The 23444-nt window shown below is 31.9% G+C and overlaps 4 protein-coding genes across 4 annotated transcripts; 1 reads left to right on the top strand and 3 right to left on the bottom strand.

Annotated features, from left to right (window-relative positions):
- The first annotated feature begins 6811 nt into the window (after positions 1-6811).
- LOC142618950 (chloroplast envelope quinone oxidoreductase homolog) lies at positions 6812-12761 on the top strand. The gene is made up of 4 exons (XM_075792014.1): positions 6812-7021; positions 8635-8776; positions 11091-11182; positions 11957-12761. Exons 1-4 carry the CDS (start codon positions 6956-6958, stop codon positions 12644-12646), a joined length of 990 nt encoding a protein of 329 aa, XP_075648129.1. The 5' UTR covers positions 6812-6955; the 3' UTR covers positions 12647-12761.
- On the bottom strand, positions 12751-13293 carry LOC142620780 (uncharacterized). The gene has a single exon (XM_075794091.1). It carries the CDS (start codon positions 13291-13293, stop codon positions 12751-12753), a length of 543 nt encoding a protein of 180 aa, XP_075650206.1.
- Positions 13294-14555: 1262 nt separating this feature from the next.
- Positions 14556-15705, bottom strand: LOC142620781 (uncharacterized). The gene is made up of 2 exons (XM_075794092.1): positions 15365-15705; positions 14556-14994 (listed from the first exon to the last, which is right to left on the bottom strand). Exons 1-2 carry the CDS (start codon positions 15703-15705, stop codon positions 14556-14558), a joined length of 780 nt encoding a protein of 259 aa, XP_075650207.1.
- A 108-nt stretch (positions 15706-15813) lies between these two features.
- LOC142620782 (uncharacterized) lies at positions 15814-16455 on the bottom strand. The gene has a single exon (XM_075794093.1). It carries the CDS (start codon positions 16453-16455, stop codon positions 15814-15816), a length of 642 nt encoding a protein of 213 aa, XP_075650208.1.
- Between the last annotated feature and the right edge of the window lie 6989 nt (positions 16456-23444).

The following is a 23444-nucleotide window of genomic DNA, read 5'->3' on the forward strand; positions in this document are numbered from 1 at the left end:
AATTTTGAATTCTAATTTGAGTTTCTCTCATCTTCACCTATTATTATATACATAGATTAACATGTAACCCATGCAAATGCATGGATACATTTAAAATTAAACACAAATTTTATTATAAAAAATATATATGCTTAGTCAAATTATTTAAAAAAAAAAAAAACATGTGACACGTGCATATATATGGATACATTTAAAATTAAACACAATTTCTATCATAAAAATATGAATTATTAGTCAAATTATTTTTTGTAAAGTAAATGTAATTAGTCATATATATTAAAATTCATACTTAAATTTAATACTACTTATGATTATTTTTTTCTTCTAATTTTTAAAATAGAATGTGTGGTGATCTTTGTTGTGCGATGATTTGTATTGAGTATATGTGATCAAATTTTTTTTTAAATTATAGTTAATTAATATTACATTCTTAGTATTTTGCACTCATTAACTCACTTGGCGCAAAAATTAAAAAAATTTAGTAGATAATTATGGTATGTTCCCTACATAAATTTAGACTCATGGCGCAAAATAATTAGATTCTAATTTCAAATTTTAACTGAACTTTTTCTAAAATTTACCTCTATATATATATATATATATATATATATATATATATATATATATATATATGTATAAAACTTATGACGAATGCGAACATTTAAACACTAATGATGTAAAAGTGGTATTTTAATTTTAGAATACCCATTAAAAAATAGTATACTTATTATACTATGTTTATTTACAAAATTTTTCTAATATATACTGTATGTATAACAGTATAAGTTGTGTTGTAATTTCTTTTTAGTCAAAATTTAAACTTTAATTCTTATGTAATAATTTTTAGTAATTAGATAAACTTCAAATACAAGTTACATCAAATTTTGTTAAGGTCATGAATGATTAAATTATAAAAAATTTAACTCATTTAGTAACTGATGATTCACGAAAATCAGTAGGCTGAAATACTTCGTGCTATACTTAATTGATCCCCATCACTTACCATTTAAGAATTTAAAAAATTAGAATTTAACTTGGAAGTAATATCAAATTATGTAGTTTATTATAGAGTTATTTTTAAATTTTAGTATTAATAAACTCATTTTTACAAAAAATAATAATAATAAATTTTTAAATAAAAAAATTTCAACTCTAAACACTTTTGAAAGGTAATTTTTTTATCTTCAATTTAAAAAAAATCATCTTTTTTTAAAAAAATTTCTTATATTCTTTATAATTTTTCTACAAACTTGCATTATGAGTTGGGCACTTTAACTTTTTTTTAATATCCTGATTTATATATATTTTTCTGATTATATATATATATATATATATATATATATATATATATTAATTGCTGAATTATTTTTAAGAATCAAATAGCTTCATAATTTTTATTTATTTATTTTTTAAAATTCATTAATAACCACAATAAAAGAGAGAATATTTGAACTCTGATTCTTCTCATAAAATAGAACAATTATTACAAGTCTTTTTTTTTAGAGAGTTTTAATATGTAGTGTTCACTTTTGATAATAGTTCTTTATCATCAGACCAAATATGCCGATTCTACATTTAATTGTTATGGATTAAAAGATAGCCATATATCTAAACTCTTTTGTAAAAAATATTAGATCATTTTTAACACAAAAAAAGATCATTTTATATTCAATCAATAAAGCATGGGGATATGATTTCAGGTTGCTTAAAACATTATAGGAGAACGTGATTGGTAGTTGCAGAGGGTATTTTATGGTCTAGTGACACGTGATTGCAGTACAATAATGTGATTCAACCTTATAATGAGGCTTCTTTAATGACCCAAAATTTTCTTGCGGCTAAGTGACATCCTAGTGGCTACTAGGCCCAAGGCCCTTTTATTAAAAGCCCCCACGCCATTATGAAGAGATCTTATCCCTTAGTATAGAAAGATCTAGATTTTATAATAATTATTGGTTTTTTTTAAATGGTTATTCAAAAATCTCCCTCTTATTATAGAATTTCTAAAATATTAGACCAATTGAAACCTGAACTATTTGAAAAATAAAATTTTGTGAATATGTCGAATCATTAATGATAATTAATTTTTTCGAATTACTTGAAATTTTAATTTTCATAAATTAGTATTCCACATGGTAAATCGGCTACACACTGAGCAATCTTTATCCCTCTCTGAATAGTTTGTTTGAGAAGTTTTATGCTTGAACTATGATATATATATATATATATATATATATATATATATATATATATATATATATATATATATATAATTCTCTATATGAAATTAATCTTGGTTTGGTTAATTAATTCATCAAGTTATTGTTCGTGCAAACATAACGATAATAGAAATAACACAAAGAGAAACTGAATAAGACTTCTGAATATTATTAATTTAAAGAGAGAAATTACACAACACTATTTAGACTAAGGCACGACACTCGCTCTCTTACGACGAAATTTAGAAATTTTCATTATTTTTTTTTAAATTTATTTTCTTTTTTTCTTATTCTCTTTTTAATTTTTCTACAAATTTGCACTATGAGTTGGGCACTTTAACTTCTTTTTTTTTAATATCCTGATTTATATATATTTTTCTTATATATATATATATATATATATATATATATATATATAAATTTATATATATACACACACTAATTGCTGAATTATTTTTAAGAATCAAATTGCTTCATAAATTTTATTTTTATTTTTTTAAATTCATTATTGACAACAATAAAAGAGAGAATATTTGAACTCTGATTCTTCTCATAAAATAGAACAATTATTACAAGTCTCTATTTTTTTTAGAGAGTTTCAATCTGTAGTGTTCACTTTTGTAATAATTTTTTATCATCAGACAAAACACACCGATTCTACATTTAATTGTTATTGATTAAAAGTTAGCCATATATCTATACTCTTTTGTAAAAAATATTCGACCATTTTTAACACAAAAAAAAAAAGATCATTTTATATTCAATCAATAAAGCATGGGGATATGATTTCAAGTTGCTTAAAACATTATAGGACAACAAGATTGGTAGTTGCAGAGGGTATTTTATGGTCAAGTGACACGTGACTGCAGTACAATAATGTGATTCAACCTTATAATGAGGGTTCTTTAATGACCCAAAATTTTCTTGCGGCTAAGTGACATCCTAGTGGCTACTAGGCCCAAGGCCCTTTTATTAAAAGCCCCCACCCCCCTTATTATAGAAAGATCTAAATTTTATAATAATTATTGTTTTTTAAAATGGTTATTCGAAAATTTCCCTCTTATTATAGAATTTCTAAAATATTATACCAATTGAAACCTGAACTATTTGAAAAATAAAATTTTGTGAATATGTTGAATCATTAATGATAATTAATTTTTTCGAATTAATTGAAATTTTAATTTTCATAAATTGGTATTCCACTTGGTAAATTGGCTACACACTGAGCAATCTCGATCCCTCTCTGAATAGTTTGTTTGAGAAGTTTTATGCTTGAACTATGATATATATATATATATATATATATATATATATATATATATATATAATTCTTTATATGAAATTAATCTTGGTTTGGTTAATTAATTCATCAAGTTATTGTTGGTGCAAACACAATGATAATGGAAATAATGCAACGAGAAATTGAATAATAATTCTGAATTTTATTAATTTAAAGTGAGAAATTACACAACACTATTTGGACTGAGGCACGACACTCGCTCTCTTACGACGAAATTTAGAAATTTTCATCTTTTTTTTAAATTTATTTTCTTTTATTCTTTTTTTCTTTTTAAGTTTTCTACAAATTTGCACTATGATTTGGGCACTTTAACTTTTTTTTAATATGCTGATTTATATATATTTTCTGATATATATATATATATATATATATATATATATATATATATATATATATATTAATTGTGAATTATTTTTAAGAATCAAATTGCTTCATAATTTTTTTAAAAAAATTCATTAATAACAACAATAAAAGGGAGAATATTTGAACTCTGATTCTTCTCGTAAAATAGAACAATTATTACAAGTCTATATTTTTTTTAGAGAGTTACAATATGTAGTGTTCACTTTTGATAATAATTTTTTCTCATCAAACCAAATACACCGATTCTACATTTAATTGTTATTGATTAAAAGTTAGCCATATATCTATACTCGTTTGTAACAAATATTTGATCATTTTTAACACAAAAAAGAAGAAGATCATTTTATATTCAGTCAATAAAGCATGGGGATATGATTTCAAGTTGCTTAATACATTATAGGAGAATGTGATTGGCAGTTGCAGAGGGTATTTTATGGTCCAGTGACACATGGCTGCAGTACAATAATGTGATTCAACCTTATAATGAGGGTTCTTTAATGACCCAAAATTTTCTTGCAGCTAAGTGACATCCTAGTGGCTACTAGGCCCAAGGCCCTTTTATTAAAAGCCCCCACCCCTTTATGAAAAGATCTTATCCTTTATTATAGAAAGATCTAAATTTTATAATAATTATTGGTTTTATTTAAATGGTTATTCAAAAATTTCCCTCTTACTATAGAATTTATAAAATATTAGACCAATTGAAACCTGAACTATTTGAAAAATAAAATTTTGTGAATATGTCGATTCATCAATGATAATTAATTTTTTCAAATTACTTGAAATTTTAATTTTTATAAATTGATATTCCACATGGTAAATTGGCTACACACTGAGCAATTTCTATCCCTCTCTGAATAGCTTGTTTGAGAAGTTTTATGCTTGAACTATGATATATATATATATATATATATATATATATATATATATATATATATATATATATATATATATATATATATAATTCTCTATATGAAATATATCTTGGTTTGGTTAATTAATTCATCAAGTTATGAATTCAATTTGTCGAATTAACCTTATTTTGGTTAATATTAAATAAATTTATTTAATTGATATTTCATTATAAAAGGATTACTTAAATTTACTACCTTAGGCCTCAAACTATATCAAACCAGACATGACTAGAATACCATGTATAAGATATATGTAGCCATCATCTCACATGGAAGTAATTAAGTCCCTTGCTTGTGGAGAACCAAGGGTGTTTGTGTGTTTGACATCCTTTATTGGGTGGTCTAAGCCATGTGAGCTTTCACTCTTGGGAAGTGATGGTGACTTTGTGCCAATTGATGAAAAAGTGGTCACGTAAATGGCTAACCTGGAAACAGACACCTAATGGCGGAGTACATACAAGACATGAGAAAGTGAACCTTGCTAACACCGATGTATAATTCTGAAGGCTACTAATGCTTTAGTTAGTGACCTTATTAAAGGAAAACCTCTCTTTTAGAATCGGAAAAAACTGTAAATTTATAAAACTTGACGATCGCACATGTTACTCTTTAACGGGCATTGATTTTGGCATACTCTAGTCATGGGCAAGGATCTTGACTTTTGTGTATTGTTTCATGTGAAAGTAGCTTGTGTTTTAATTGTTTGACTTTTATGCTAGTAGTAGTACCACAAGCTTACTTAGGGCCTATTTGGATAGTGGGAGAGTGGAGAGAGTAGAGTAGGCTAAAAATAGGCTAATTTTAGTCAAATCTACTCTGCGTACTCTACTCTCCCTCCCTCCCTCCCTTTCAGTCCAAACAAACCATTAGTTGTTGGATCATAACTTTGATGTCCTCTCATCGCTAGTGTATTGGGGATAGTCATGTAGTGTTTTTGTGTTCAAATTAGGTGGGTTGTTTATGCACAGTGGGCTAAGTCCAAACCAAACCTTCTAGGCGGTAAATTAGGTTAGACAATCTCCTCCGCATAAAAAATGAATACCGAAATTGTAAAACCAAGCCAGTTCATCATTTTATAAAAGAAAAATATGTTATCCTATTTGAACTTTGACAGATCAACTTAAACCAAACCAATTATTCAAGTATTACAAACTATTTCACAACTTGTTTATCACAAACAGGATGTGACAGTGTGTAAGTGGTGGATAAAATATAGTAGGTTCATTTATAAGTAATAAACAACCACTCATAGTCTACCACATCAGAGTTGTGAATTAGTATGTGATCCAAAAATCACTTGTTGAACAATCCCTTTTTATCCGAATCTAAAATGACCGGCAGACCTACCTAATTTTATTTTTCTAAACACACAACTTGATTGCTTAGAGTCTATTTGGATACTGTTTATTTTGCTGAAACTGAAAACTTATTGCTGAAAGTACTATAAATAAAGGTATAGTACAGCCCATGAATAATACTAAAAATAAGCTGAATAGTGAAATAATTTATAATTTTCATTCCTTTCCAAAGTTACAAGGGCTGACCCCACAGATCATCGTTGAAGATCGTGTCCTCTAGTGGCCCTTTGGATCATTGCCGGTATGGTAGCATATGCTAGCCAATTAAGCTATTTAATAAAAAATTTAAAGACAGACAGAGAGGGATTAAATTAACAGCTATTTGATATCAATAGTACTATAGATTTCCCAATTTTTCACTCCATCCAAACTTGTTAAAGTGATTGATTGTGAAAGGTGAAAAGAAAAAGTAGTAATTTTATAAAATAGTTTCGTTAACGGGTGTCCTTGTGGTAATTATTAATAAATTATTTTAGAAAAATTTTAACACTATTTTTACGAGAAATATAAAAAGCCGTCAAAATAACTAATGTTTTTTCCAATAAATTTTTTTTAACAATATTCTTTAAATTAATGCCTTTAGAGCATCTGTTGGTGGACAGAAAAAGGTTGATTAATTTTTTGCACACTACTCAGTCTAAAGTCAATGGCGTGGTGTTGTTATATAAGAAAATCTAATAATCCTAGTTTTCTCAACTTTACTATCACCATTTTTACACGAAGTTCTATTATCTAGTCCTCTTCTTGTCCTACCTCACGCACACAAACTCATTAAGCTTTCCTTCTGTAAACTGAGAGAGTATGGCAGGCAAGCTTATGCACGCAGTTCGTTACACTAATTGTGGTGGAGGACCCAGTGATTTGAAGGTTACTTCCGTATCACTTCTTTAATTTTCATGTTCTATAAGTAATTCATTCGTTTTTCATATGAAGAAAGTAAATTATCTTATATTAGTTCACTTAGATTTCTTTTCTTTTTTTTCCCTTCTCTCTCTCTCTCTCTCTCTCTCTCTCTCTCTCTCTCTCTCTTATTTATAAGTTTTGTTTATGAGGTTCTTTCAAATTCACAGTTTGAAAACTTTTATGTTAATTTCTTGTGATGGCTGACAACGAACTTTCAGTGATGCAAGGGTTAGTTTGTGCTTTTTCCATCTTTTGTTTTTCAGAAAAAGAATGTAATTAGTGGAGGGAGAGAGTGTTTGATAAAAGATCTGTTTAGGATCCGCTTATTTTGCTGAAATTGAAAACTTTTTCCTAAAAGTACTGTAGATAAAGGTAAAAGTTAGCTGAAATAGTACAGTGAGACTCATGAATAGTATCAAAAAGTGAAGTGGAGCCAATAAATAGTAGCAAAAATAAGCTAAATAGTAGAATAAACTGGCTTTTTAATTTGATGTCAAAAGCATACTAAATGATTAACTTTATCATTTCTTATGATGTAAACTTTTAAGATAATTAGTAATTTATTATGATATCGTAAAAAAAGGTCCTTAGTTCAAATTCTATCCTCCTTACATTCATTTTAAAAATTAACCATATGTTGGGTCCCAATTAATAAGGACAGTTTAAACTCACATATACGAACGAAGAGTGTTAGATTAAATAATTAAATTCATCATTTCATCGTAAACAGTTTAAAATGATTAATTTTATGATAAAAACATTACTCAGGTTTTCAGTTTTTATTGTCACCCAGTTTGGAGGATTTGACTTTTTCTTTCCTTGTCACCATATTCATTCATTGAGTAGCTGGAAACGTGCATAAACATGTGCACACACTTTGCCAGTTTGTTGGTTACTTGTTTCATGGTTCATCTTAATTTCAAGTGAATACATGCAATGTTTCGACGTTATAGTCGAAGTTGAAGATCACTTTTGAAAATGGATAGCCATTTTCTATATCTGCTTCGTGTTGAAATTTTGAGAAAGGATAAAGGGGAAGACTGATTAAGATTAAGCTTTTGAAGTTTGGACTAAAGAACTAGTCAACGTTTCAAACTCACATTTTTACATTTTAAACAACATTACACACATTTCCACACACTTTTTCACCTATACGTATTTCAAAAACTACAAAAATCTCATCTCAAACTTTTCTACCAAATACAAGAAATTATAAGGTCCACATAGTGGACAAGTGACATGGTCCACCATTTCACTAAAAGACTTACACTTGTTTAAATTGCTGAGTTAAAAAAAAATTTTAAACAGAAACTAATTATTTACTCATCAATTTTAAACAAGTGGAATTTTTTAGTACAATGGTGGACAAGTGACGTGGTCCACCAGAGGACTGTATAATTTCTCACCAAACACCCTCTAGGCTATATTAATTAGTGCAGTTTAGTAAGTTTAAAATACGGAAGAAAAGGGAGGGATTTTTTTTTTCTTGGGGGGTATGAGTCCATCAAAATAAACTTAAAAATGTACAAAAATCTAAATTTTATTACAATTTACTAATTATTTAATTGCTGGTGCAGTATGTTGAAGTCCCAGTTCCCACTCCAAAAAAAGATGAGGTTTTGATTAAAGTGGAAGCAGCCAGTATTAGTCCTATTGATTGGGTGATTCAGCAGGGCGGTTTGAAGCCTCTACTTCCTCGTCAATTACCTCAAATACCTGGTATTTTTTTACAGTATTTTTTTTATTCCTTTACCTAGATTTTACTATGTATCTCATAACTCAAAGGATTAAACTGTTAGGTTGTGGTGAATTTAATCAACCATTATTATTCGAGTTCAAATTACTTCATCTGATACAATAATAAATTACAATTTGTCCTAAAAATATAAATAAGTAAGGGAAAAAAAAAAGTAAATGCAACTATTTAACCATTCATTTACGTCTATAGGTTCAAGTTTTCTCTCAATTCAAAATTTGAGTTTGTGTTGTTATGTTGGATTCTAACACTGACTTTGTTAGAATTAATAATTAAACAATTTTTTTCTCACTTCTTATCAACTCAAGTTTTTTAAGCGGAAGTGCAATTATTATTGTATGGTGTATGACCGTAGGCCCATTACTGTTGGGTCCAATGTGTACGGCCCGTGGATGAAGGCCCATTGCTGATGGGCCTAGATACTGCAAAACACATGGTCGTTGGGCCAAGTACTGTTCCAAGTCTAGGAAGTGTTGTTGCTTGGGTACATCCTGTAAATTGTGAGCCCAATTGCGCAGTTGGCCCGTTAGCCGAACATTGGACACGCATAATTATACATATCAAAACAGGCCATTTTGCATTTTGACCCGCTCATTGAAGGGAAATCTTGAACTCACATATGAAGAAAATGCTAGAATAATATTTACATGATTATAAGTTTTCTACTTTCCAAAATGTTTAAGTTTTGGATAAATGGTAATTTATGTGACTTACTTATGACCATCAAATACTGATTAGGAGTATTACCCTAAAAAATGAGTTTTTTCTTGTGTATTAAATTTATTCAATTGAATGTCCAAGTTTGACCCAAGGAAAAGCGCTAGTCACATCTACACTACACCTTAAAAGGACTAGTCACAATTGAGGCTACTTGTAGTTGTTAATAAAGCCCAGTTCAACCCAGTAAATACCCAATGTGGGACTTATCACACACCCACACACATCACACAATCAATCAAATTGAGACATCACAATCTTTCCCACTTAAATCCCTAACGTCCTCGTTAGGGCCCACTTTGTGGAGTAGTGTCTCCGAACCCACACAAGGTTACCGGGCCGGCTCTAATACCATATGTAACGACCCAAAGAAAAACGCTAGCCACATTTGCGTTATACCTCAAAATGACTAGTCACAATTAAGACTCCTCGTAGTTGTTAATAAAGCCCAGATCTACCCAGTAAATACCTGATATGGGATTCATCACACACCCATATACATTACACAATCAATCAAATTAGGGCATTACAATCTCCCCCACTTAAATCAAATTGGGGCATCGCAATACATTGTGATGCCCCAATTTGATTAACTGTGTGATGTGTGTAGGTGTGTGATGAGTCCCACATCGGGTATTTACTGGGTTGAACTGGGCCTTATTAACAACTACAAGGAGCCTCAATTATGACTAGTCCTTTTGAGGTATAGCGTAGATGTGGCTAGCATTTTTCCTTGGGTTGTTACATATGGTATCAGAGCCAACCCAGTAACTCCGTGTGGGCTCAGAGACACTACCCCACAAAGTGAGCCCAAACGAGAAAGTTAGGAATTTAAGTGGGGGAGGTTGTGATGCCCCAATTTGATTTAAGTGGGGGCGATTGTGATACCCTAATTTGATTGATTGTGTAATGTGCGTGGATGTGTGATGAGTCCCACATTGAGTATTTACTGGGTAGATCTGAAATTTATTAACAATTACAAGGAGCCTCAATTGTAACTAGTCCTTTTGAGGTATAAGGTAGATTAAATAATAACCACTTTAGTTAGCCAAAATACACTAAATAAGTAGAAACAATATATTATAGTAATAAACAAATTTTCCACTTATAAAGGTCAATAACAATAAAACAGTAGTTCGATATGGAAAACATTAAACATTAGCCAGACAAAGATATAAACTGCTAAACACTCGGTGGGTGATTCCCATGGGGAACAATAACACTAACCTCAAAGTGGCATATGTAACGACCCAAGCACATGTAAGGACACAAGAAAAAACGATAGCCACATCTGCGCTATACCTCAAAAAGACTAATCACAATTGAGGCTCCTTGTAGTTGTTAAAAAAGCTCAAATTTACCCAATAAATATCTGATGTGGAACTCATCACACACCCACACAACACAATCAATCAAATTGGGGCATTGCAATGATAGTTAATTGCATGTTCTAAATTTTCTGGAAGCATTGCAAAATTATTCAATTATATATATACAAGTTGATTAAAAAAAATTTAAATAAAATTTATTTATTTTTGAAGATATTCTTTGTTGGAACAGGTACTGATGTTGCAGGAGAGGTCGTTGACGTTGGATCAGGAGTCAAAAAAATCAAAGTTGGGGACAAAGTCATAGCTATGACTGGTTTTGCTGTTAAGTCCTCATTCCTCATACTTGTTACACTAGTTTTGTCAATGGGCATTGTTGATTTCACACAGCGTGTTACTTTATAAACTGAAAATCTGATTCAAAGTTACGTTTTTAGTTTTAAAAATAAAAGTGTGTGTAATTTTTACTTGTTGATAAGAGTTTCTATTTTTAATTTCTAAGATTGTTCTTATGGGATAAAGGGAAAGGGTATGGGGAAATTCATAATAATGACCTCTATTTCACCACGTGTAGTTTCCAATTAAAAAGAGGAAATTATAGAATAAAATAATTCTTTTAAAAAAAATTCTTATTAAGAGGGTTACCTTTAAAATGAATAGTTTTTTTTTTTTTTTTGAAACCCTTAAAAATGAATAGTTAATGTTACACCTTAGAAGTTTTACAAAAAAAAAACTACATGTCAGATAAGGATTATATATTCTACTTTTAGTATTAAATATTATGCTTTACATGCCAAAGTTTAAAATGAATTAAAAAAAAAATAGAGATGTGACATATTATAATTGGTAAAACATAAAGTGAAACATTAAAAATAAGACAAAAAAAATTTTAATTTATAAATTATTTTCTATTATAAGCGAATTATCTGAGCTTTAGGGATTATAAGAAATGTTGGGAAATTGCATATGCATGCATATAGCAAATCCAATTGTGCTGAATTTACATGTATCTTGATAATTATATGCTTCACCAAAACCATACACACACCTTAGTTATTGATTCAAGTACATCCATCTTTGCATTTTATGCATTGACAGAATGGAGGTGGACTAGCTGAGTTTGCTGTGGCTAAGGCGAACTTGACAGTAATTAGGCCATTAGAGATTTCAGCAGCTGAAGGTGCAGGTATACCGTGTGCTGGTCTGATGGCTCACCAAGCTCTCACCGACTCTGCGGGTCTCAAGCTTGATGGAACCGGAAAGCCCACAAACATTCTCATCACTAATGCCTCAGAAAGTGTTGGTAACTATGCAATTCAACTAGCAAAGCTTGGAAATGCACATGTTACAGCAACTTGTGCACCTGAACACATTGACCTTGCCAAGAGCTTAGGTGCTGATGAGGTTGTTGACCAAACCACCCCAGATGGGCAAGCTCTGAAAAGCCCATCTGGTAAGAAATATGACATAGTGATTCACTGGGGAGAACCAACTTCTTGGTCAGCTTTTGAGCCTCATTTGGCTTCAAATGGAAAGATATTTGATGTAAAGCCTACACCTAGTTCGATTAAGGCTTATGCTCTAAAGAAACTTACTTTCTCAAAGAAGCAGCTAATTCCAGTTATCTTAAGTTGCAAGGCTGAGAATATGGATTTTCTTACCAAGTTAGTCAAGGAAGGGAAAGTGAAGACAGTGATTGACTCTAAGTACTCGTTGAGCAATTCTGAAGATGCTTGGGCAAAGAATGCTGAAAACAAAATTTTTGGGAAGATCATTCTGGAGCCTTAGGCAATTAAACATATCACATATATGCCTCGATGAGTTGCTGAAAGGGCCAAATAAATGTGTTAAGTACACTATTGCATTTTAAAAATTTTTGCTGAATAAAAATCTTATTGAACAACAACAGATACAGAAGCTTGCGATGCCTCAGCCAAGATAACATTAACAAAACTTGGAAGGCCAAATCCTAGATCAAAAGAACCAAAAAAAGACTGGATAAGGGACCAATTAGCAAGCACATGGACAGCATGATTAGCCTCCCTATGAACCCAGTTAAAAGATACATGACTATAGTCACTGATAACATTCTTAATTGAGTCAGCAAAATTCAAAAGTCTCCAAGGAATTAGGTTCCCACCAGCTTTAATGGCATCTATACAAACTTTACAGTCACTCTCTATAACACAATTACAAAAAGAGAAGTTAATAGCAATATGGATAGCCAATAGGATGGCATTGGCCTCTGCTTGAACAGGGATGTTGGTGTTAACTTTCTTTAAAATTGCAAACACCAATTTCCCTCTCCAATCTCTAGCAACAATAGCTATACATGATGACAAATCACCAATTGCTACATCAAAATTCAATTTTAACATACCTTGGTTTGGACAACACCACCTAGCATTGCTTCTAGTTGGGACTCTTGTCAACATTGGAACTTTGGGCCGCTAATGCTCCAAGAACAACTTCTAAAGGCTTTTGATAACTTGACCTTCCACCGGAAGAGATCTCTCATTAACTGCCTTGTTTCTCTACATCAAAATCATATCTAAAGTTAGAGCTCTAAATAGCTGAAATTCATCCCTTTGCTCTTTATCTAGCTGGAGAGATGAAGGAGGATCAATGAATAACTCAATCAAATGGGCTAGAGATTGAACTTGCCATCTGTCAATTCTAAGGTTCCACTGACTACCAAACCATTTGGCTCTAGTAATGTGAAATTGAGTAAAGAGGTGCAGGGTTGACTCTGCCTCAACATTACAGAGAGGACAACTGGTGTCAGAGGAGGGAGAAAACTCGCTCAACTGATCCGTAGTAGGAAGAAGATTAAATGATATTCTCCAAAGATGCATCTTTAGCCTCTCATGAATGTTGGCCTTCCAAATTCTCCTTGTGATAGAAACACTGCTAGAAATATTGTCGCCTTCAGTAATGAGACGATAACAAGATTTCACTGAGAACTGCCCATTTTCAGATTTGGTCCAAGTCCATTTATCTTCCTAACCAAAAGACCAAATTGGGATGTTTTTAATAGCTACAATAGAGTCTTGGTCTAACAACTCATTGAGCAAATTATCATTCCTACCTGAGCCCGAAGGATTTAGAAGCTGGGAAACTACCAAACAAGAATTAATTACTTGAGACCTTGGAGTTGGAATAAAGCCTGACTTGTCAAGTAACCAAGGATCATCCCAAGCTAAAATTGAATTCCCAAAACCTACTAATTTGCACACTCCCAACTTGATTATATTCTTCACCCTTTTAATACCTTTCCAAACCCATGATGCATTAGAGGCTTTAGGAGATCTAAGCTAATCAGCTCAACCTTGTACTTGGCTGCCAATTGCTTCACACAAAAACAGTTTTTCCTAGACAACATCCACCATCCTAGTTTGGATACTAAGGCTTGGTTCAACTTCTTAAACTTTTTGAAACCAAGACCATCTTCATCTTTCGGCCTACACAAATCATCCCATGCCATAGGAGTGAAAAACTTATTAGAATCCTCTTTTGGCTTCCACCAAAAAGTCTCACAGCAGTATCTAACTTGTCATTAATTTTCCTTGGGAGCAAAAAGGTGGACATAGTATAGTTAGGGATCGTTTGGGCAACTGATTTAATCAAAGTAGCTCTACCAGCCCAAGACAGGCTTTTGCTCTTCCAGTAGCCAATCTTGATCGTTTGGGCAACTGATTTAGGCAAAATCTCTGGCCTTGTTATTTGATAAGTATAATGGCACCCTTAGGTACTTAGTTCCATGCCGGAGCTTTTTAAAACCCCACTGGTTTTTAACTTGTCTAAGAAAATCAAGGTGGACTCCTTTCGAACTAAAAATGCTGGACTTCTCAACACTTATAATTTGCCCAGACCATTTTCCATATCTATCCAGACAATTCAACATAGTTCTTATTTCTGACAGCTTGACATTGCAAAATAGCATCACATCATCAGCATAGAAGAGCTTTGTGATAGTTGAAGCTCCATTCGCTAGATGCACCACTCTAATACTACCCTTGTTCTCCTCACTACTGATTAGCCTTGCCAAGACCTCGCACCCAATGATGAAGAGATAGGGAGACAGGGGATCCCCCTGTCTCAGACCCCTAAATGGGTTGATTTTTGCTTCATGGCTCCTATTAATCAATAAAGTGTAGCTAACTATGGATAAACATTGCTAAATTAAGGAGATAAATCTCTCACAAAACCCAAAGGCCTTAAGTGTAGTCAACAGGAAGCTCCACTCCATTCTATCATATGCTTTTTGAGAATCAATTTTCAAACCAATGCAGCCTTTTTTCTTTCTCTTAGTTCTAAAACTATGAACAATTTCTTGTGCAAGAATCATATTTTCAGAAATATTTCTATCTGGAATAAAAGCTACTTGAGTTGGATCAATCATCTTATTTAGCTAGGGTCTTAGTCTAGAGACTATAATTTTCAAAATCGCCTTGTAGCAAACGTTACAGAGACTAATAAGTCTGAATTGATTGAAATTGTGAGCACCTTGAACTTTGGGGATAAGTGTGATTCAACTCACGGAGCAACCAACCCTCTTTGAAAAAACTTTGAACAGCAGCTACAAGTTGATCTCCAACTATCGACCAATAATGTCTATAAAATAAACCAGGCATTCCATCTAGCCCAGGAGCTTTGAGGGGGTGCATTTCAAACACAACTCTTCTGATATCATCAGCAGATGGCACTACAGTCAACATTTCATTCTCTTGAGCTGAAATACAAGGTTCAATTAGTCCATCTAAATCAAGCGGGACACTGGGAGAGGAGGATTGGAAAACTTCTGAGAATTTGGTTGAAAAGTACTCCCCAATATCTTTCATGTTCATTAATCGAAGCCCATTCTCTTCTCTTATCTCTGTAATAAAATTTCTTCTCCTTCTCACCAGAGTGGACAGATGGAAAAATTTTGTATTTCGATCTCCTTCTTTGATCCATCACTCTCTGGATTTTTGTTTCCATTTAAGGTCCTCTCTTTCTAGCCATTCATCCAACTCTAAATATAAAGCTGCTTCCAACTCCAGGTTCTCTTTAGTAGGAGCTCTGTCTTGAACTTCTTTTATTCTTGCTTCAATTTCTCTAATTTTGGTCTTAGCAAAGCCAAACTGAGTCCTATTCCAAACTTTTAAATCTTGTCTAGTTAGCTGAATTTTCCTAGCCAACTTGAAACATTGAGAACCTTCTACAATACTTTGCCAAACTTTTTCTACAATCCCAGTGCTTGAATCATCTCTGGTCCACATTGCTTCAAATCTGAAGGGCTTAGCCCTCACTAACTGATCCAAATGAGTGTCCAATATAATTGGAGCATAATCTGAAGTAGAGGCAATTAAGTATTTAACTCCAAATTTTGGGAAAAGGCATTGCCACTCTTGATTGCACACAGCTTTGTCTAGCTGCTCCTTAATGTTAGCAAAGCCTTCCTGTTTTTTGGACCAAGTAAATCGAGAACCAATAAATCCAAGATCAATTGCCCCAATGCCATGAACAAAATTGCTAAAACTTCTAGTTGAACCTTCACCGAGATATTTGCCACCCCTTTTATCCAAATTACTATACACACAGTTGAAATCCCCCATTATGTGTAATTTGTTATGTATGTTGTTTTGACTTCAATATTGTAAGCGTTGATGTTTGGGTTTCATATCCATCTTTTCATTTTGGTCATGTTTGTTCTTAAACGCAGATGTTATTCTTAGAGATTCATTGCTGGGAATAGGGATATTACTTCAAACTATGAGAACAGTTGTCAAATTAATAATCAATTTATAGAAATAGAAAAATTGCAATTCTGGCCTCGATGCAGATGAGAAAGTGTGCGGTCGTGTTGTTGGGTCAGGGTTATGGATTTTTCTACACCAAACCGAACTATTTGTTTTTGGCTTTATTTAGCCTGGGGATGGCAACAGCGAGAAATAAAATATACAACTTTTGCTACAACTATCTAATGTAGTTGAATGCGATTAGTAAAGAAAAAGTAACGGGTTCATGTGAAAGTGACAAGTAGTTATAATGTAGGAAAGTTGCGGCAAAAATTATGCATTTATGGTAGTAGAAGAACTTTGACAATAGGCAAGGGAGGGTTTGAATTATAGGTGTTGTGTCCTTGCCCTCTCCTCACTTTGGGGCAAGAGCAAGACTAGTCAGGTGACGGGAGAGCGGGTTAGAGGTATCTTGTCATCCTAAATGAGGTGGCTTCAACATCAATAAGATAGACATAAAAGTAAGCATAGCGGTGTTAAAAAAGGAAAACAAACAAGTGTTTTGAGATATTAATATAATATGTACAAAATATAAATCATAAAATAATATATATATATATATATATATATATTTTTTAAAATTATATGTTTAACTAAAACATATATATCGTTTCTAAAAAAGATTTTTTTTTTTTTTTTTTAAAAACCAAAACATATATATACAGATATTCAAGATGTAGAAAACTCGTTTACAAATTCATAAAAAAAAAAAAAAATCATAAAAAAGAAAAAAGAAAACCCGTGTACAATACAGCGAGTTAATTAAGCAAGGAGAGGTTTTTTGGCCATCACTATTTAGTATTTAGTATTTACGTTGACATTGAACAAGTGAAGTGGACCTTGAGTTGTATAGGCCTAAATTGGGGCAATTTGTTTCAATTAGGGCCAATCAATTTCGAGCCTTTTTGTTGGGCTCTTTTAGTGTTGTTGGCCTTTTATTGTTTCATCTTTATAAGCTTAGCCCTAAGTAATAAAGTTCCACTTAAAGTTTTTAAAAATACATCCAGATCTGAATTTTCCGATCAATTATAAGAGCACTAGTATTTGGAGATGTAAAAAAAAAATATATATATATATATATATATATATACATATATTTTGCATCCTCAAACACCATTTTATTTATTTTACTAACTTATTTTACAACTCACCCAATATTTCAGTTTTTATTTTGACATATAACACAATAAAATAATATAAATTACTTAATAAAATAATGATAAGTACTCCTCTCTCTCTCTTTCCTCCCACTCTCTTTTTCTCTTTACACACAACCACAAGATTAAGATTTTCTTTTCTTTTTTACAACCTATGAATAGTAAAGTTGTATATATGCAACCTTAGCAAGGTTGCAAATTTTTTTAAATATACAAACCCAGATAAAGTGGGTTTTTGGTGTCTTGGATTGTAAAATAATAACCGGGGGTATTTACACCCCCTAATACTAGTGCTCTAATCAACATATAAAATATATATTTTCAACAACAACAAAAAAGCCTAAAATTGAAAACTAAATATTTACAAATTTAGGAATGGCAACGGACAAAGCAAGATCTCTTTGGGATGGGAGCGAGACAAGTCAAAAGGCAAGGGGGGTAGGTTGAAGGTACTTTACCATTCCAAATGAAGTGGTTTTGACATTAATGAGATAGAGATGAAAGAGAAATGGAAGTGACAACAATGAGAGTGCAAAAGGAAAGAAAAAAAACAAATGTTTTGGGGATGGCAATAGAATATGTACAAAAATTAATTATAAGAGGGTAGGTATAAAAAAATAAATTATATATTTTTTAAATATTTATAAAACAAAAAATATATATATATATATACACACACAGAACCATTTGGAGCGTAGAAAAACCGTGTGAGATAATGCAAGTTAAGGGGAGTTTTTGTCATCCTTGTTTACCTTGACACCGAACAAGTGAAGTGGGCCCCAAGTCAAAACAGTCTAAATCAAGGCAATTCAATTTAATTAGGGCCAATCAATTTCCAACCTTCTTGTTGGGCTCTTTTAGTGTTATTGGGCCTTTTATTGTTTGATCTTTTTAGGTTTAGGCCTAAATATGCTTGGATTTTCCTATCAATCACATTGAGTCTATTAAATACACTTTCAAAAAAAAAAAAAAAAATTGTAGCCTAAAATTGGAAACTGAATATTATAAACAAGGGTAACTTACAAAAATTCCCCTTGTAGTTTAGGAAAGGTGATACTTTGACCCTTAACTTAATGGAAATGACACTTCTATCCCTTAAGTTTTGAAGGAAATCAATGAATTAATCATTCTGTTAATACTAGTAATAGAATATTTTAAATTTTGAAAAATTGGTGAATTGTTTGTGTAGTAGTTCTGTAAGAATTTCAAAGGGAAAGAGAGAATTACTAGAGGTAGATGACCTGTAGATCTACTAGGAGTTGCTATAGGAATTGTGTTTTTTTTTTTTTTTTTTGCTCCACAAAGTGTTTTATTTATTTATTTAAGTTTGATGACAAGAAAAGTAATATTTAATCTTAAAATCTTTCACTAACTATGGTTAGGTTTGGTTAAATTGAATTTTTTCAAAAATTAGAATATTATGTTACTGTTATTACAAAATGATTAATTTATTGACTTCCTCAAAACCTCAAATAACCGGAGACTGGAGTTAGTGTCATTTTCCTTAAGTATGAGGAAGGAACGACTTCTCCAAATCTTAAGATAAGTTTTTGTAATTTACACCCAAAACATTTTTATATATATGTCGAATTTCCAAAAGCCTAAATTTCACAAATCCAGTCTAAATTCACAATGGAGGAAAACTTTTCAAGAAATGGAAAATATTGTGCATAAAATGACTTATTTTATTCGAATAATTATTTGTAGCAAGTGTACATAGACTAACTGGGGACAACCCGAATACGAATAGTATAGCAACAGACCAAGGATCGAAGGACTTGTACTATTCCCACACATCCAAAGAGTCATTTATTTTAGAAGTAAACTATATATGACATCGAAAGGTAGTGTCACTTTTAGAACTGCATGCATATGTGTTTGGCAAACTTATTGGTTACTGCAATGTTGATTAGGCCCTTAGTGATTGCTGGTAATGTGGCTTTCTATAGAGGATCGGCAGACATGGAACTTGGATCCCTTAGTGTGCCAGAAAGGCAGAGAGGGATTTTGGGTGCTTCGCAAGGACTGACACAAGTGGGGGCTCAAGGGAGCCTAGGCCCCCTGAGTCTTTTTTTTTTTTTTTTATAGTTATTATATGTTTAATTTTTGTAGGGACCAAAAATCATGCACCAGCCCAACAGCTAAAAAGGGGTCCACTAATTCGAGGCCCAAAACAATGAATTTGTAGAGAGGGAACGAAACAACAAAGTATGAAGCAGTCCTGGTGATTTGCCTCCAAATCACAATATAAAGTCCTATATCTCCTGTTACAAAGGAATAGTTGCATTCCTTTCTCTCAAATCCTCTTCCTCCTTTTTTTCAACCCCCCCATCTCTCACCAGCTCCTCCTCTATTTATACTCCTTGATTGTGTTATCTCCACCACTCATCTCTCACCTAACCCCATTCTTCTGTTGACACTTATATCTTTGCTTGCAAAAGATCATGGAAAGAAGTTCCTCAGCTGTGCCTAGTACTGTTCAGGTCACCTCCACATCAATGCAACAGATAAAGCTGGTGTTTCTCATTCAATGTGGCCAAAAAGCTTGGTGCAGAACATTCAATGCAACGTTCTCGGCTACCTACCCTCAAGCCCGATACTTTCACCTTATTATGTGTTACCACATTACTCCCTAGACTCTTCAGGCCACACCGCTTCCTCGTCCTCGGGTCCTTGACTTCCATCCCCTTCGTTCCCTGAATTTCCCTTCTAATCCTCGGACCCACAATCCTCGGGCCTTCGTACTGGGTCTTCGGGCCCTCACAATTTTTATAGCTGGCTCCTTCCAAAACCTTAGGTCCACCTTCTCCTCAATAAGTCTAACTAGTCTCATCTAAATAGTAATTATCCAACTCAAAAACTTAACAAAAACATTAAAAACATTCACAAGAGTGATTGTATTTTAGCAAAAAAAAAACTATTTTACTACCAAAGAACCAAAAAAATCATTGTTATTGGAGAAGCTAAAGCTAAATTTTTTGCAACTATAGTAAACTCGTATAAATACCAGTTGACTATAGGAAGTTGTTAAAAATAAAATACAATATTTTATTAAGATTATATTTCTTCCTTCAATTGAAAAACTTAAATTCTCTCTCTTCGTTTATTATTTTAATGAGTTGTTTATATTATTTTAGATGAAGTGATAAAAAAAAATAGAACATTTAATATTTGATGTATTGTAAAGTGAGGTAGTAAAATAAATAGAGTAGCTTTTTAAGGTGCTAAAAGCTAAAATTTTTAGCACCACCACTGTGATCTATGAATACTCTAACTTCAGCAAAAAAGAAATCCTAGCTAGTCTAGTATTAAAAAAAAACATTATTTTGTTTTTGTTTTTGTCTTGTTGGTAAATAATTGCATCTTAATGTATTTAGAAACAATGATTTTGAATATTTATAATTTTTTAATAATATTTGAATGTCTACTTGGAGTTTTTTTTTTTTTTTTTTTTTTTTTTTTTTTTTTTCCTTTATACTCTAGTCCCTGCTAGCTTAAAATCTTGGGTCCATACTTGGCAATTGTGGCATTGAGTTTGAGGGCTTGGCCAAAGTCGGGATTGTTGGCTTTGTCAATGCTGGAGTTGCATCCAAAATGTGGCGAGCTGCTAGCCTCATTTCCATGCTTGAGAGTGGCAATGCTAAAACCAAAGACAAAATGAAGAAATGCTTATTGAAAGCCATGGCTAGCTTATACCTTTATTTTTTCTTAATTAAATGATTGAGCAACTTCTATATAGCACGTGTTTTTGATTAGCAGCACATACCAATGGGGTTTTTGTAGAGAGAATGTGTTTGAACTTTGAAGACTCTTTAAGGATTTTTTAAGCAAAATTGTAAAGTTAATGAGTTGTCACCACGGCATGGTTTAGAAAGGATTGGTTACATAGTTTACCTTCTTCTCTTGGATTGGTTGCAACTTCAATTATAAGCCAAATTAGACGAATGGCTTCAACTCACGTAGGGCACATTATATATTAGCGCATCAGGTATATATATATATAAATATATATATATATATATATTTTTTTTTTTTTTTTTTTTTTTTTTTGAGAAAACTATCGAAGGGTCCATTTCATAGTTCAATTTTATAATTGGACACAAACTTAACTTGATACTTTGAAGCATTTAAAGCGTCTGCCAATTTTTTATTGTTTTTTTTTTTCTTATTTTTATTTATTTATTTAATGTTGTTAGAAGGAAATGGTTGACGTGTCCATATTGTGTCTATGCAAGTGCACTGAAGCTAAGCCTTACCCTTAGTAGAAATCCCTTAAACCTCTTTCATATGATAAATATTTCTGCATATTTATCTGTTATGGGCAGATTATCCGAGCTTTAGGTTTGGCTGGGGTGATTTTAGGAGAGATGGAAAAGGGAAAGAGAAAAGCAGATATAAAATAATATTTTCATGTGTTTGATTGTGGAAGAAAATATGAGAGAAAACTAGCGAGGCCTTAGTGTTTTCTCTCCAAGCCTACCAATATGCAATCCGCCAAAATCAGGAGAAAATTAGAGAAAAAAGGAGGAACAAAAAGTTCCACCCTTTTGGAAACATTTGTCTTCTTCTTCTTCTTCTTCTTTTTTTTTTGGTTGAGTTATTATCTTCTTTTTCTATTAATTCTCATTTGTTTGTTTTGTTTATTCATTTGTTTTGGCTTTTTTTTTTTCCACTAAATTTTTTTAATTGAGCTCCGTCTACAAGCTTTCACAAATTCGTATTAACAACTTCATCTTCTTCATTGCACTCTTTTATTTTTCTCTTTGGGCCGGTGCTTTTGCTTAGCCATAGTGTGACTCCCTCTACCTCAGATATAACAAATATTTAATGGGATTTTTCCCACTCTTTCTTGGGCTCTTCATGAATTACTAAAGGCCAGCTCAAGAATTTGTCTTGAATTGGGTCTAATTTCATGGGGATTCTGGCTCGGTGGGATTTTCACTATTGGGCTGAGTGTAATTAGTATTTTGGGACTTTTTATTATTATTATTTTTTTTTAATGGTAAGTATTTGGCGACTTAAAATGTCTATTAGTTCCCCCTTTTTTATGAGAAACTAAATTCTAAAACCACAATCAATTTTACATTTATTTTCACAACTATTTGATGTGACTAACTGTGAGTAGTGGAAAAAATGTGGTGGGTCCATGTAAAAAAAATAATAAACAACCAATTACAGTCTATCACATTAAATAGTTGTGAAAATTGGTGTGTAATTGGTTATGATTCTAAAAAAACTCAAATTATTAGGTCAACTAGAAGTAGAGGTGGCGAACAGCCAAGTCGAGTCGGGCAAGGTTTAGGTTGAAAATTGGTTCAGGTAAAAAAAAAAAGTCATTTTAAGTAGGTTAAAAACAAGCTGGGTCCATCGAGTTGCAGGTTGGATTTGGTCAAACCATATTTTTCACACGAATTTTTTTATTAAAAAAATATATGTATTTGCGACTTGGTAAGTCATGCAGCACATTACTTGGTGTGAAATACATAACTTGGTTTGAAATCACCACCCATATCAAGAAAGAGCTCTGGTTAAGAAATTAATACTTGATCATTAATTATTAAATTATACAAATCCTAACATTTCTAATCAAAATAAATAGCACAAACACAAAGGAGACTAGTCTACCATTTGAAAATCTAAAATTGAAAT

The sequence above is a fragment of the Castanea sativa genome, chromosome 12 (assembly GCF_040712315.1).
Source record: "Castanea sativa cultivar Marrone di Chiusa Pesio chromosome 12, ASM4071231v1".
Classification (NCBI taxonomy): Eukaryota; Viridiplantae; Streptophyta; class Magnoliopsida; order Fagales; family Fagaceae; genus Castanea; species Castanea sativa.

Excerpts from the sequence above, each read along its gene's own strand:
- LOC142618950 (XM_075792014.1), top strand. The coding sequence starts at position 6,956 with ATGGCAGGCAAGCTTATGCACGCAGTTCGTTACACTAATTGTGGTGGA. Across the intron at positions 8,777-11,090 it reads TCAATTACCTCAAATACCTG|GTACTGATGTTGCAGGAGAG; the intron begins GTATTTTTTTAC and ends TTGTTGGAACAG. Across the intron at positions 11,183-11,956 it reads TAGCTATGACTGGTTTTGCT|AATGGAGGTGGACTAGCTGA; the intron begins GTTAAGTCCTCA and ends ATGCATTGACAG.
- LOC142620780 (XM_075794091.1), bottom strand. The coding sequence starts at position 13,293 with ATGTTGACAAGAGTCCCAACTAGAAGCAATGCTAGGTGGTGTTGTCCA.
- LOC142620781 (XM_075794092.1), bottom strand. The coding sequence starts at position 15,705 with ATGAACATGAAAGATATTGGGGAGTACTTTTCAACCAAATTCTCAGAA. Across the intron at positions 14,995-15,364 it reads ACTTATCCCCAAAGTTCAAG|GAGCCATGAAGCAAAAATCA; the intron begins GTGCTCACAATT and ends ATTGATTAATAG.
- LOC142620782 (XM_075794093.1), bottom strand. The coding sequence starts at position 16,455 with ATGGGGGATTTCAACTGTGTGTATAGTAATTTGGATAAAAGGGGTGGC.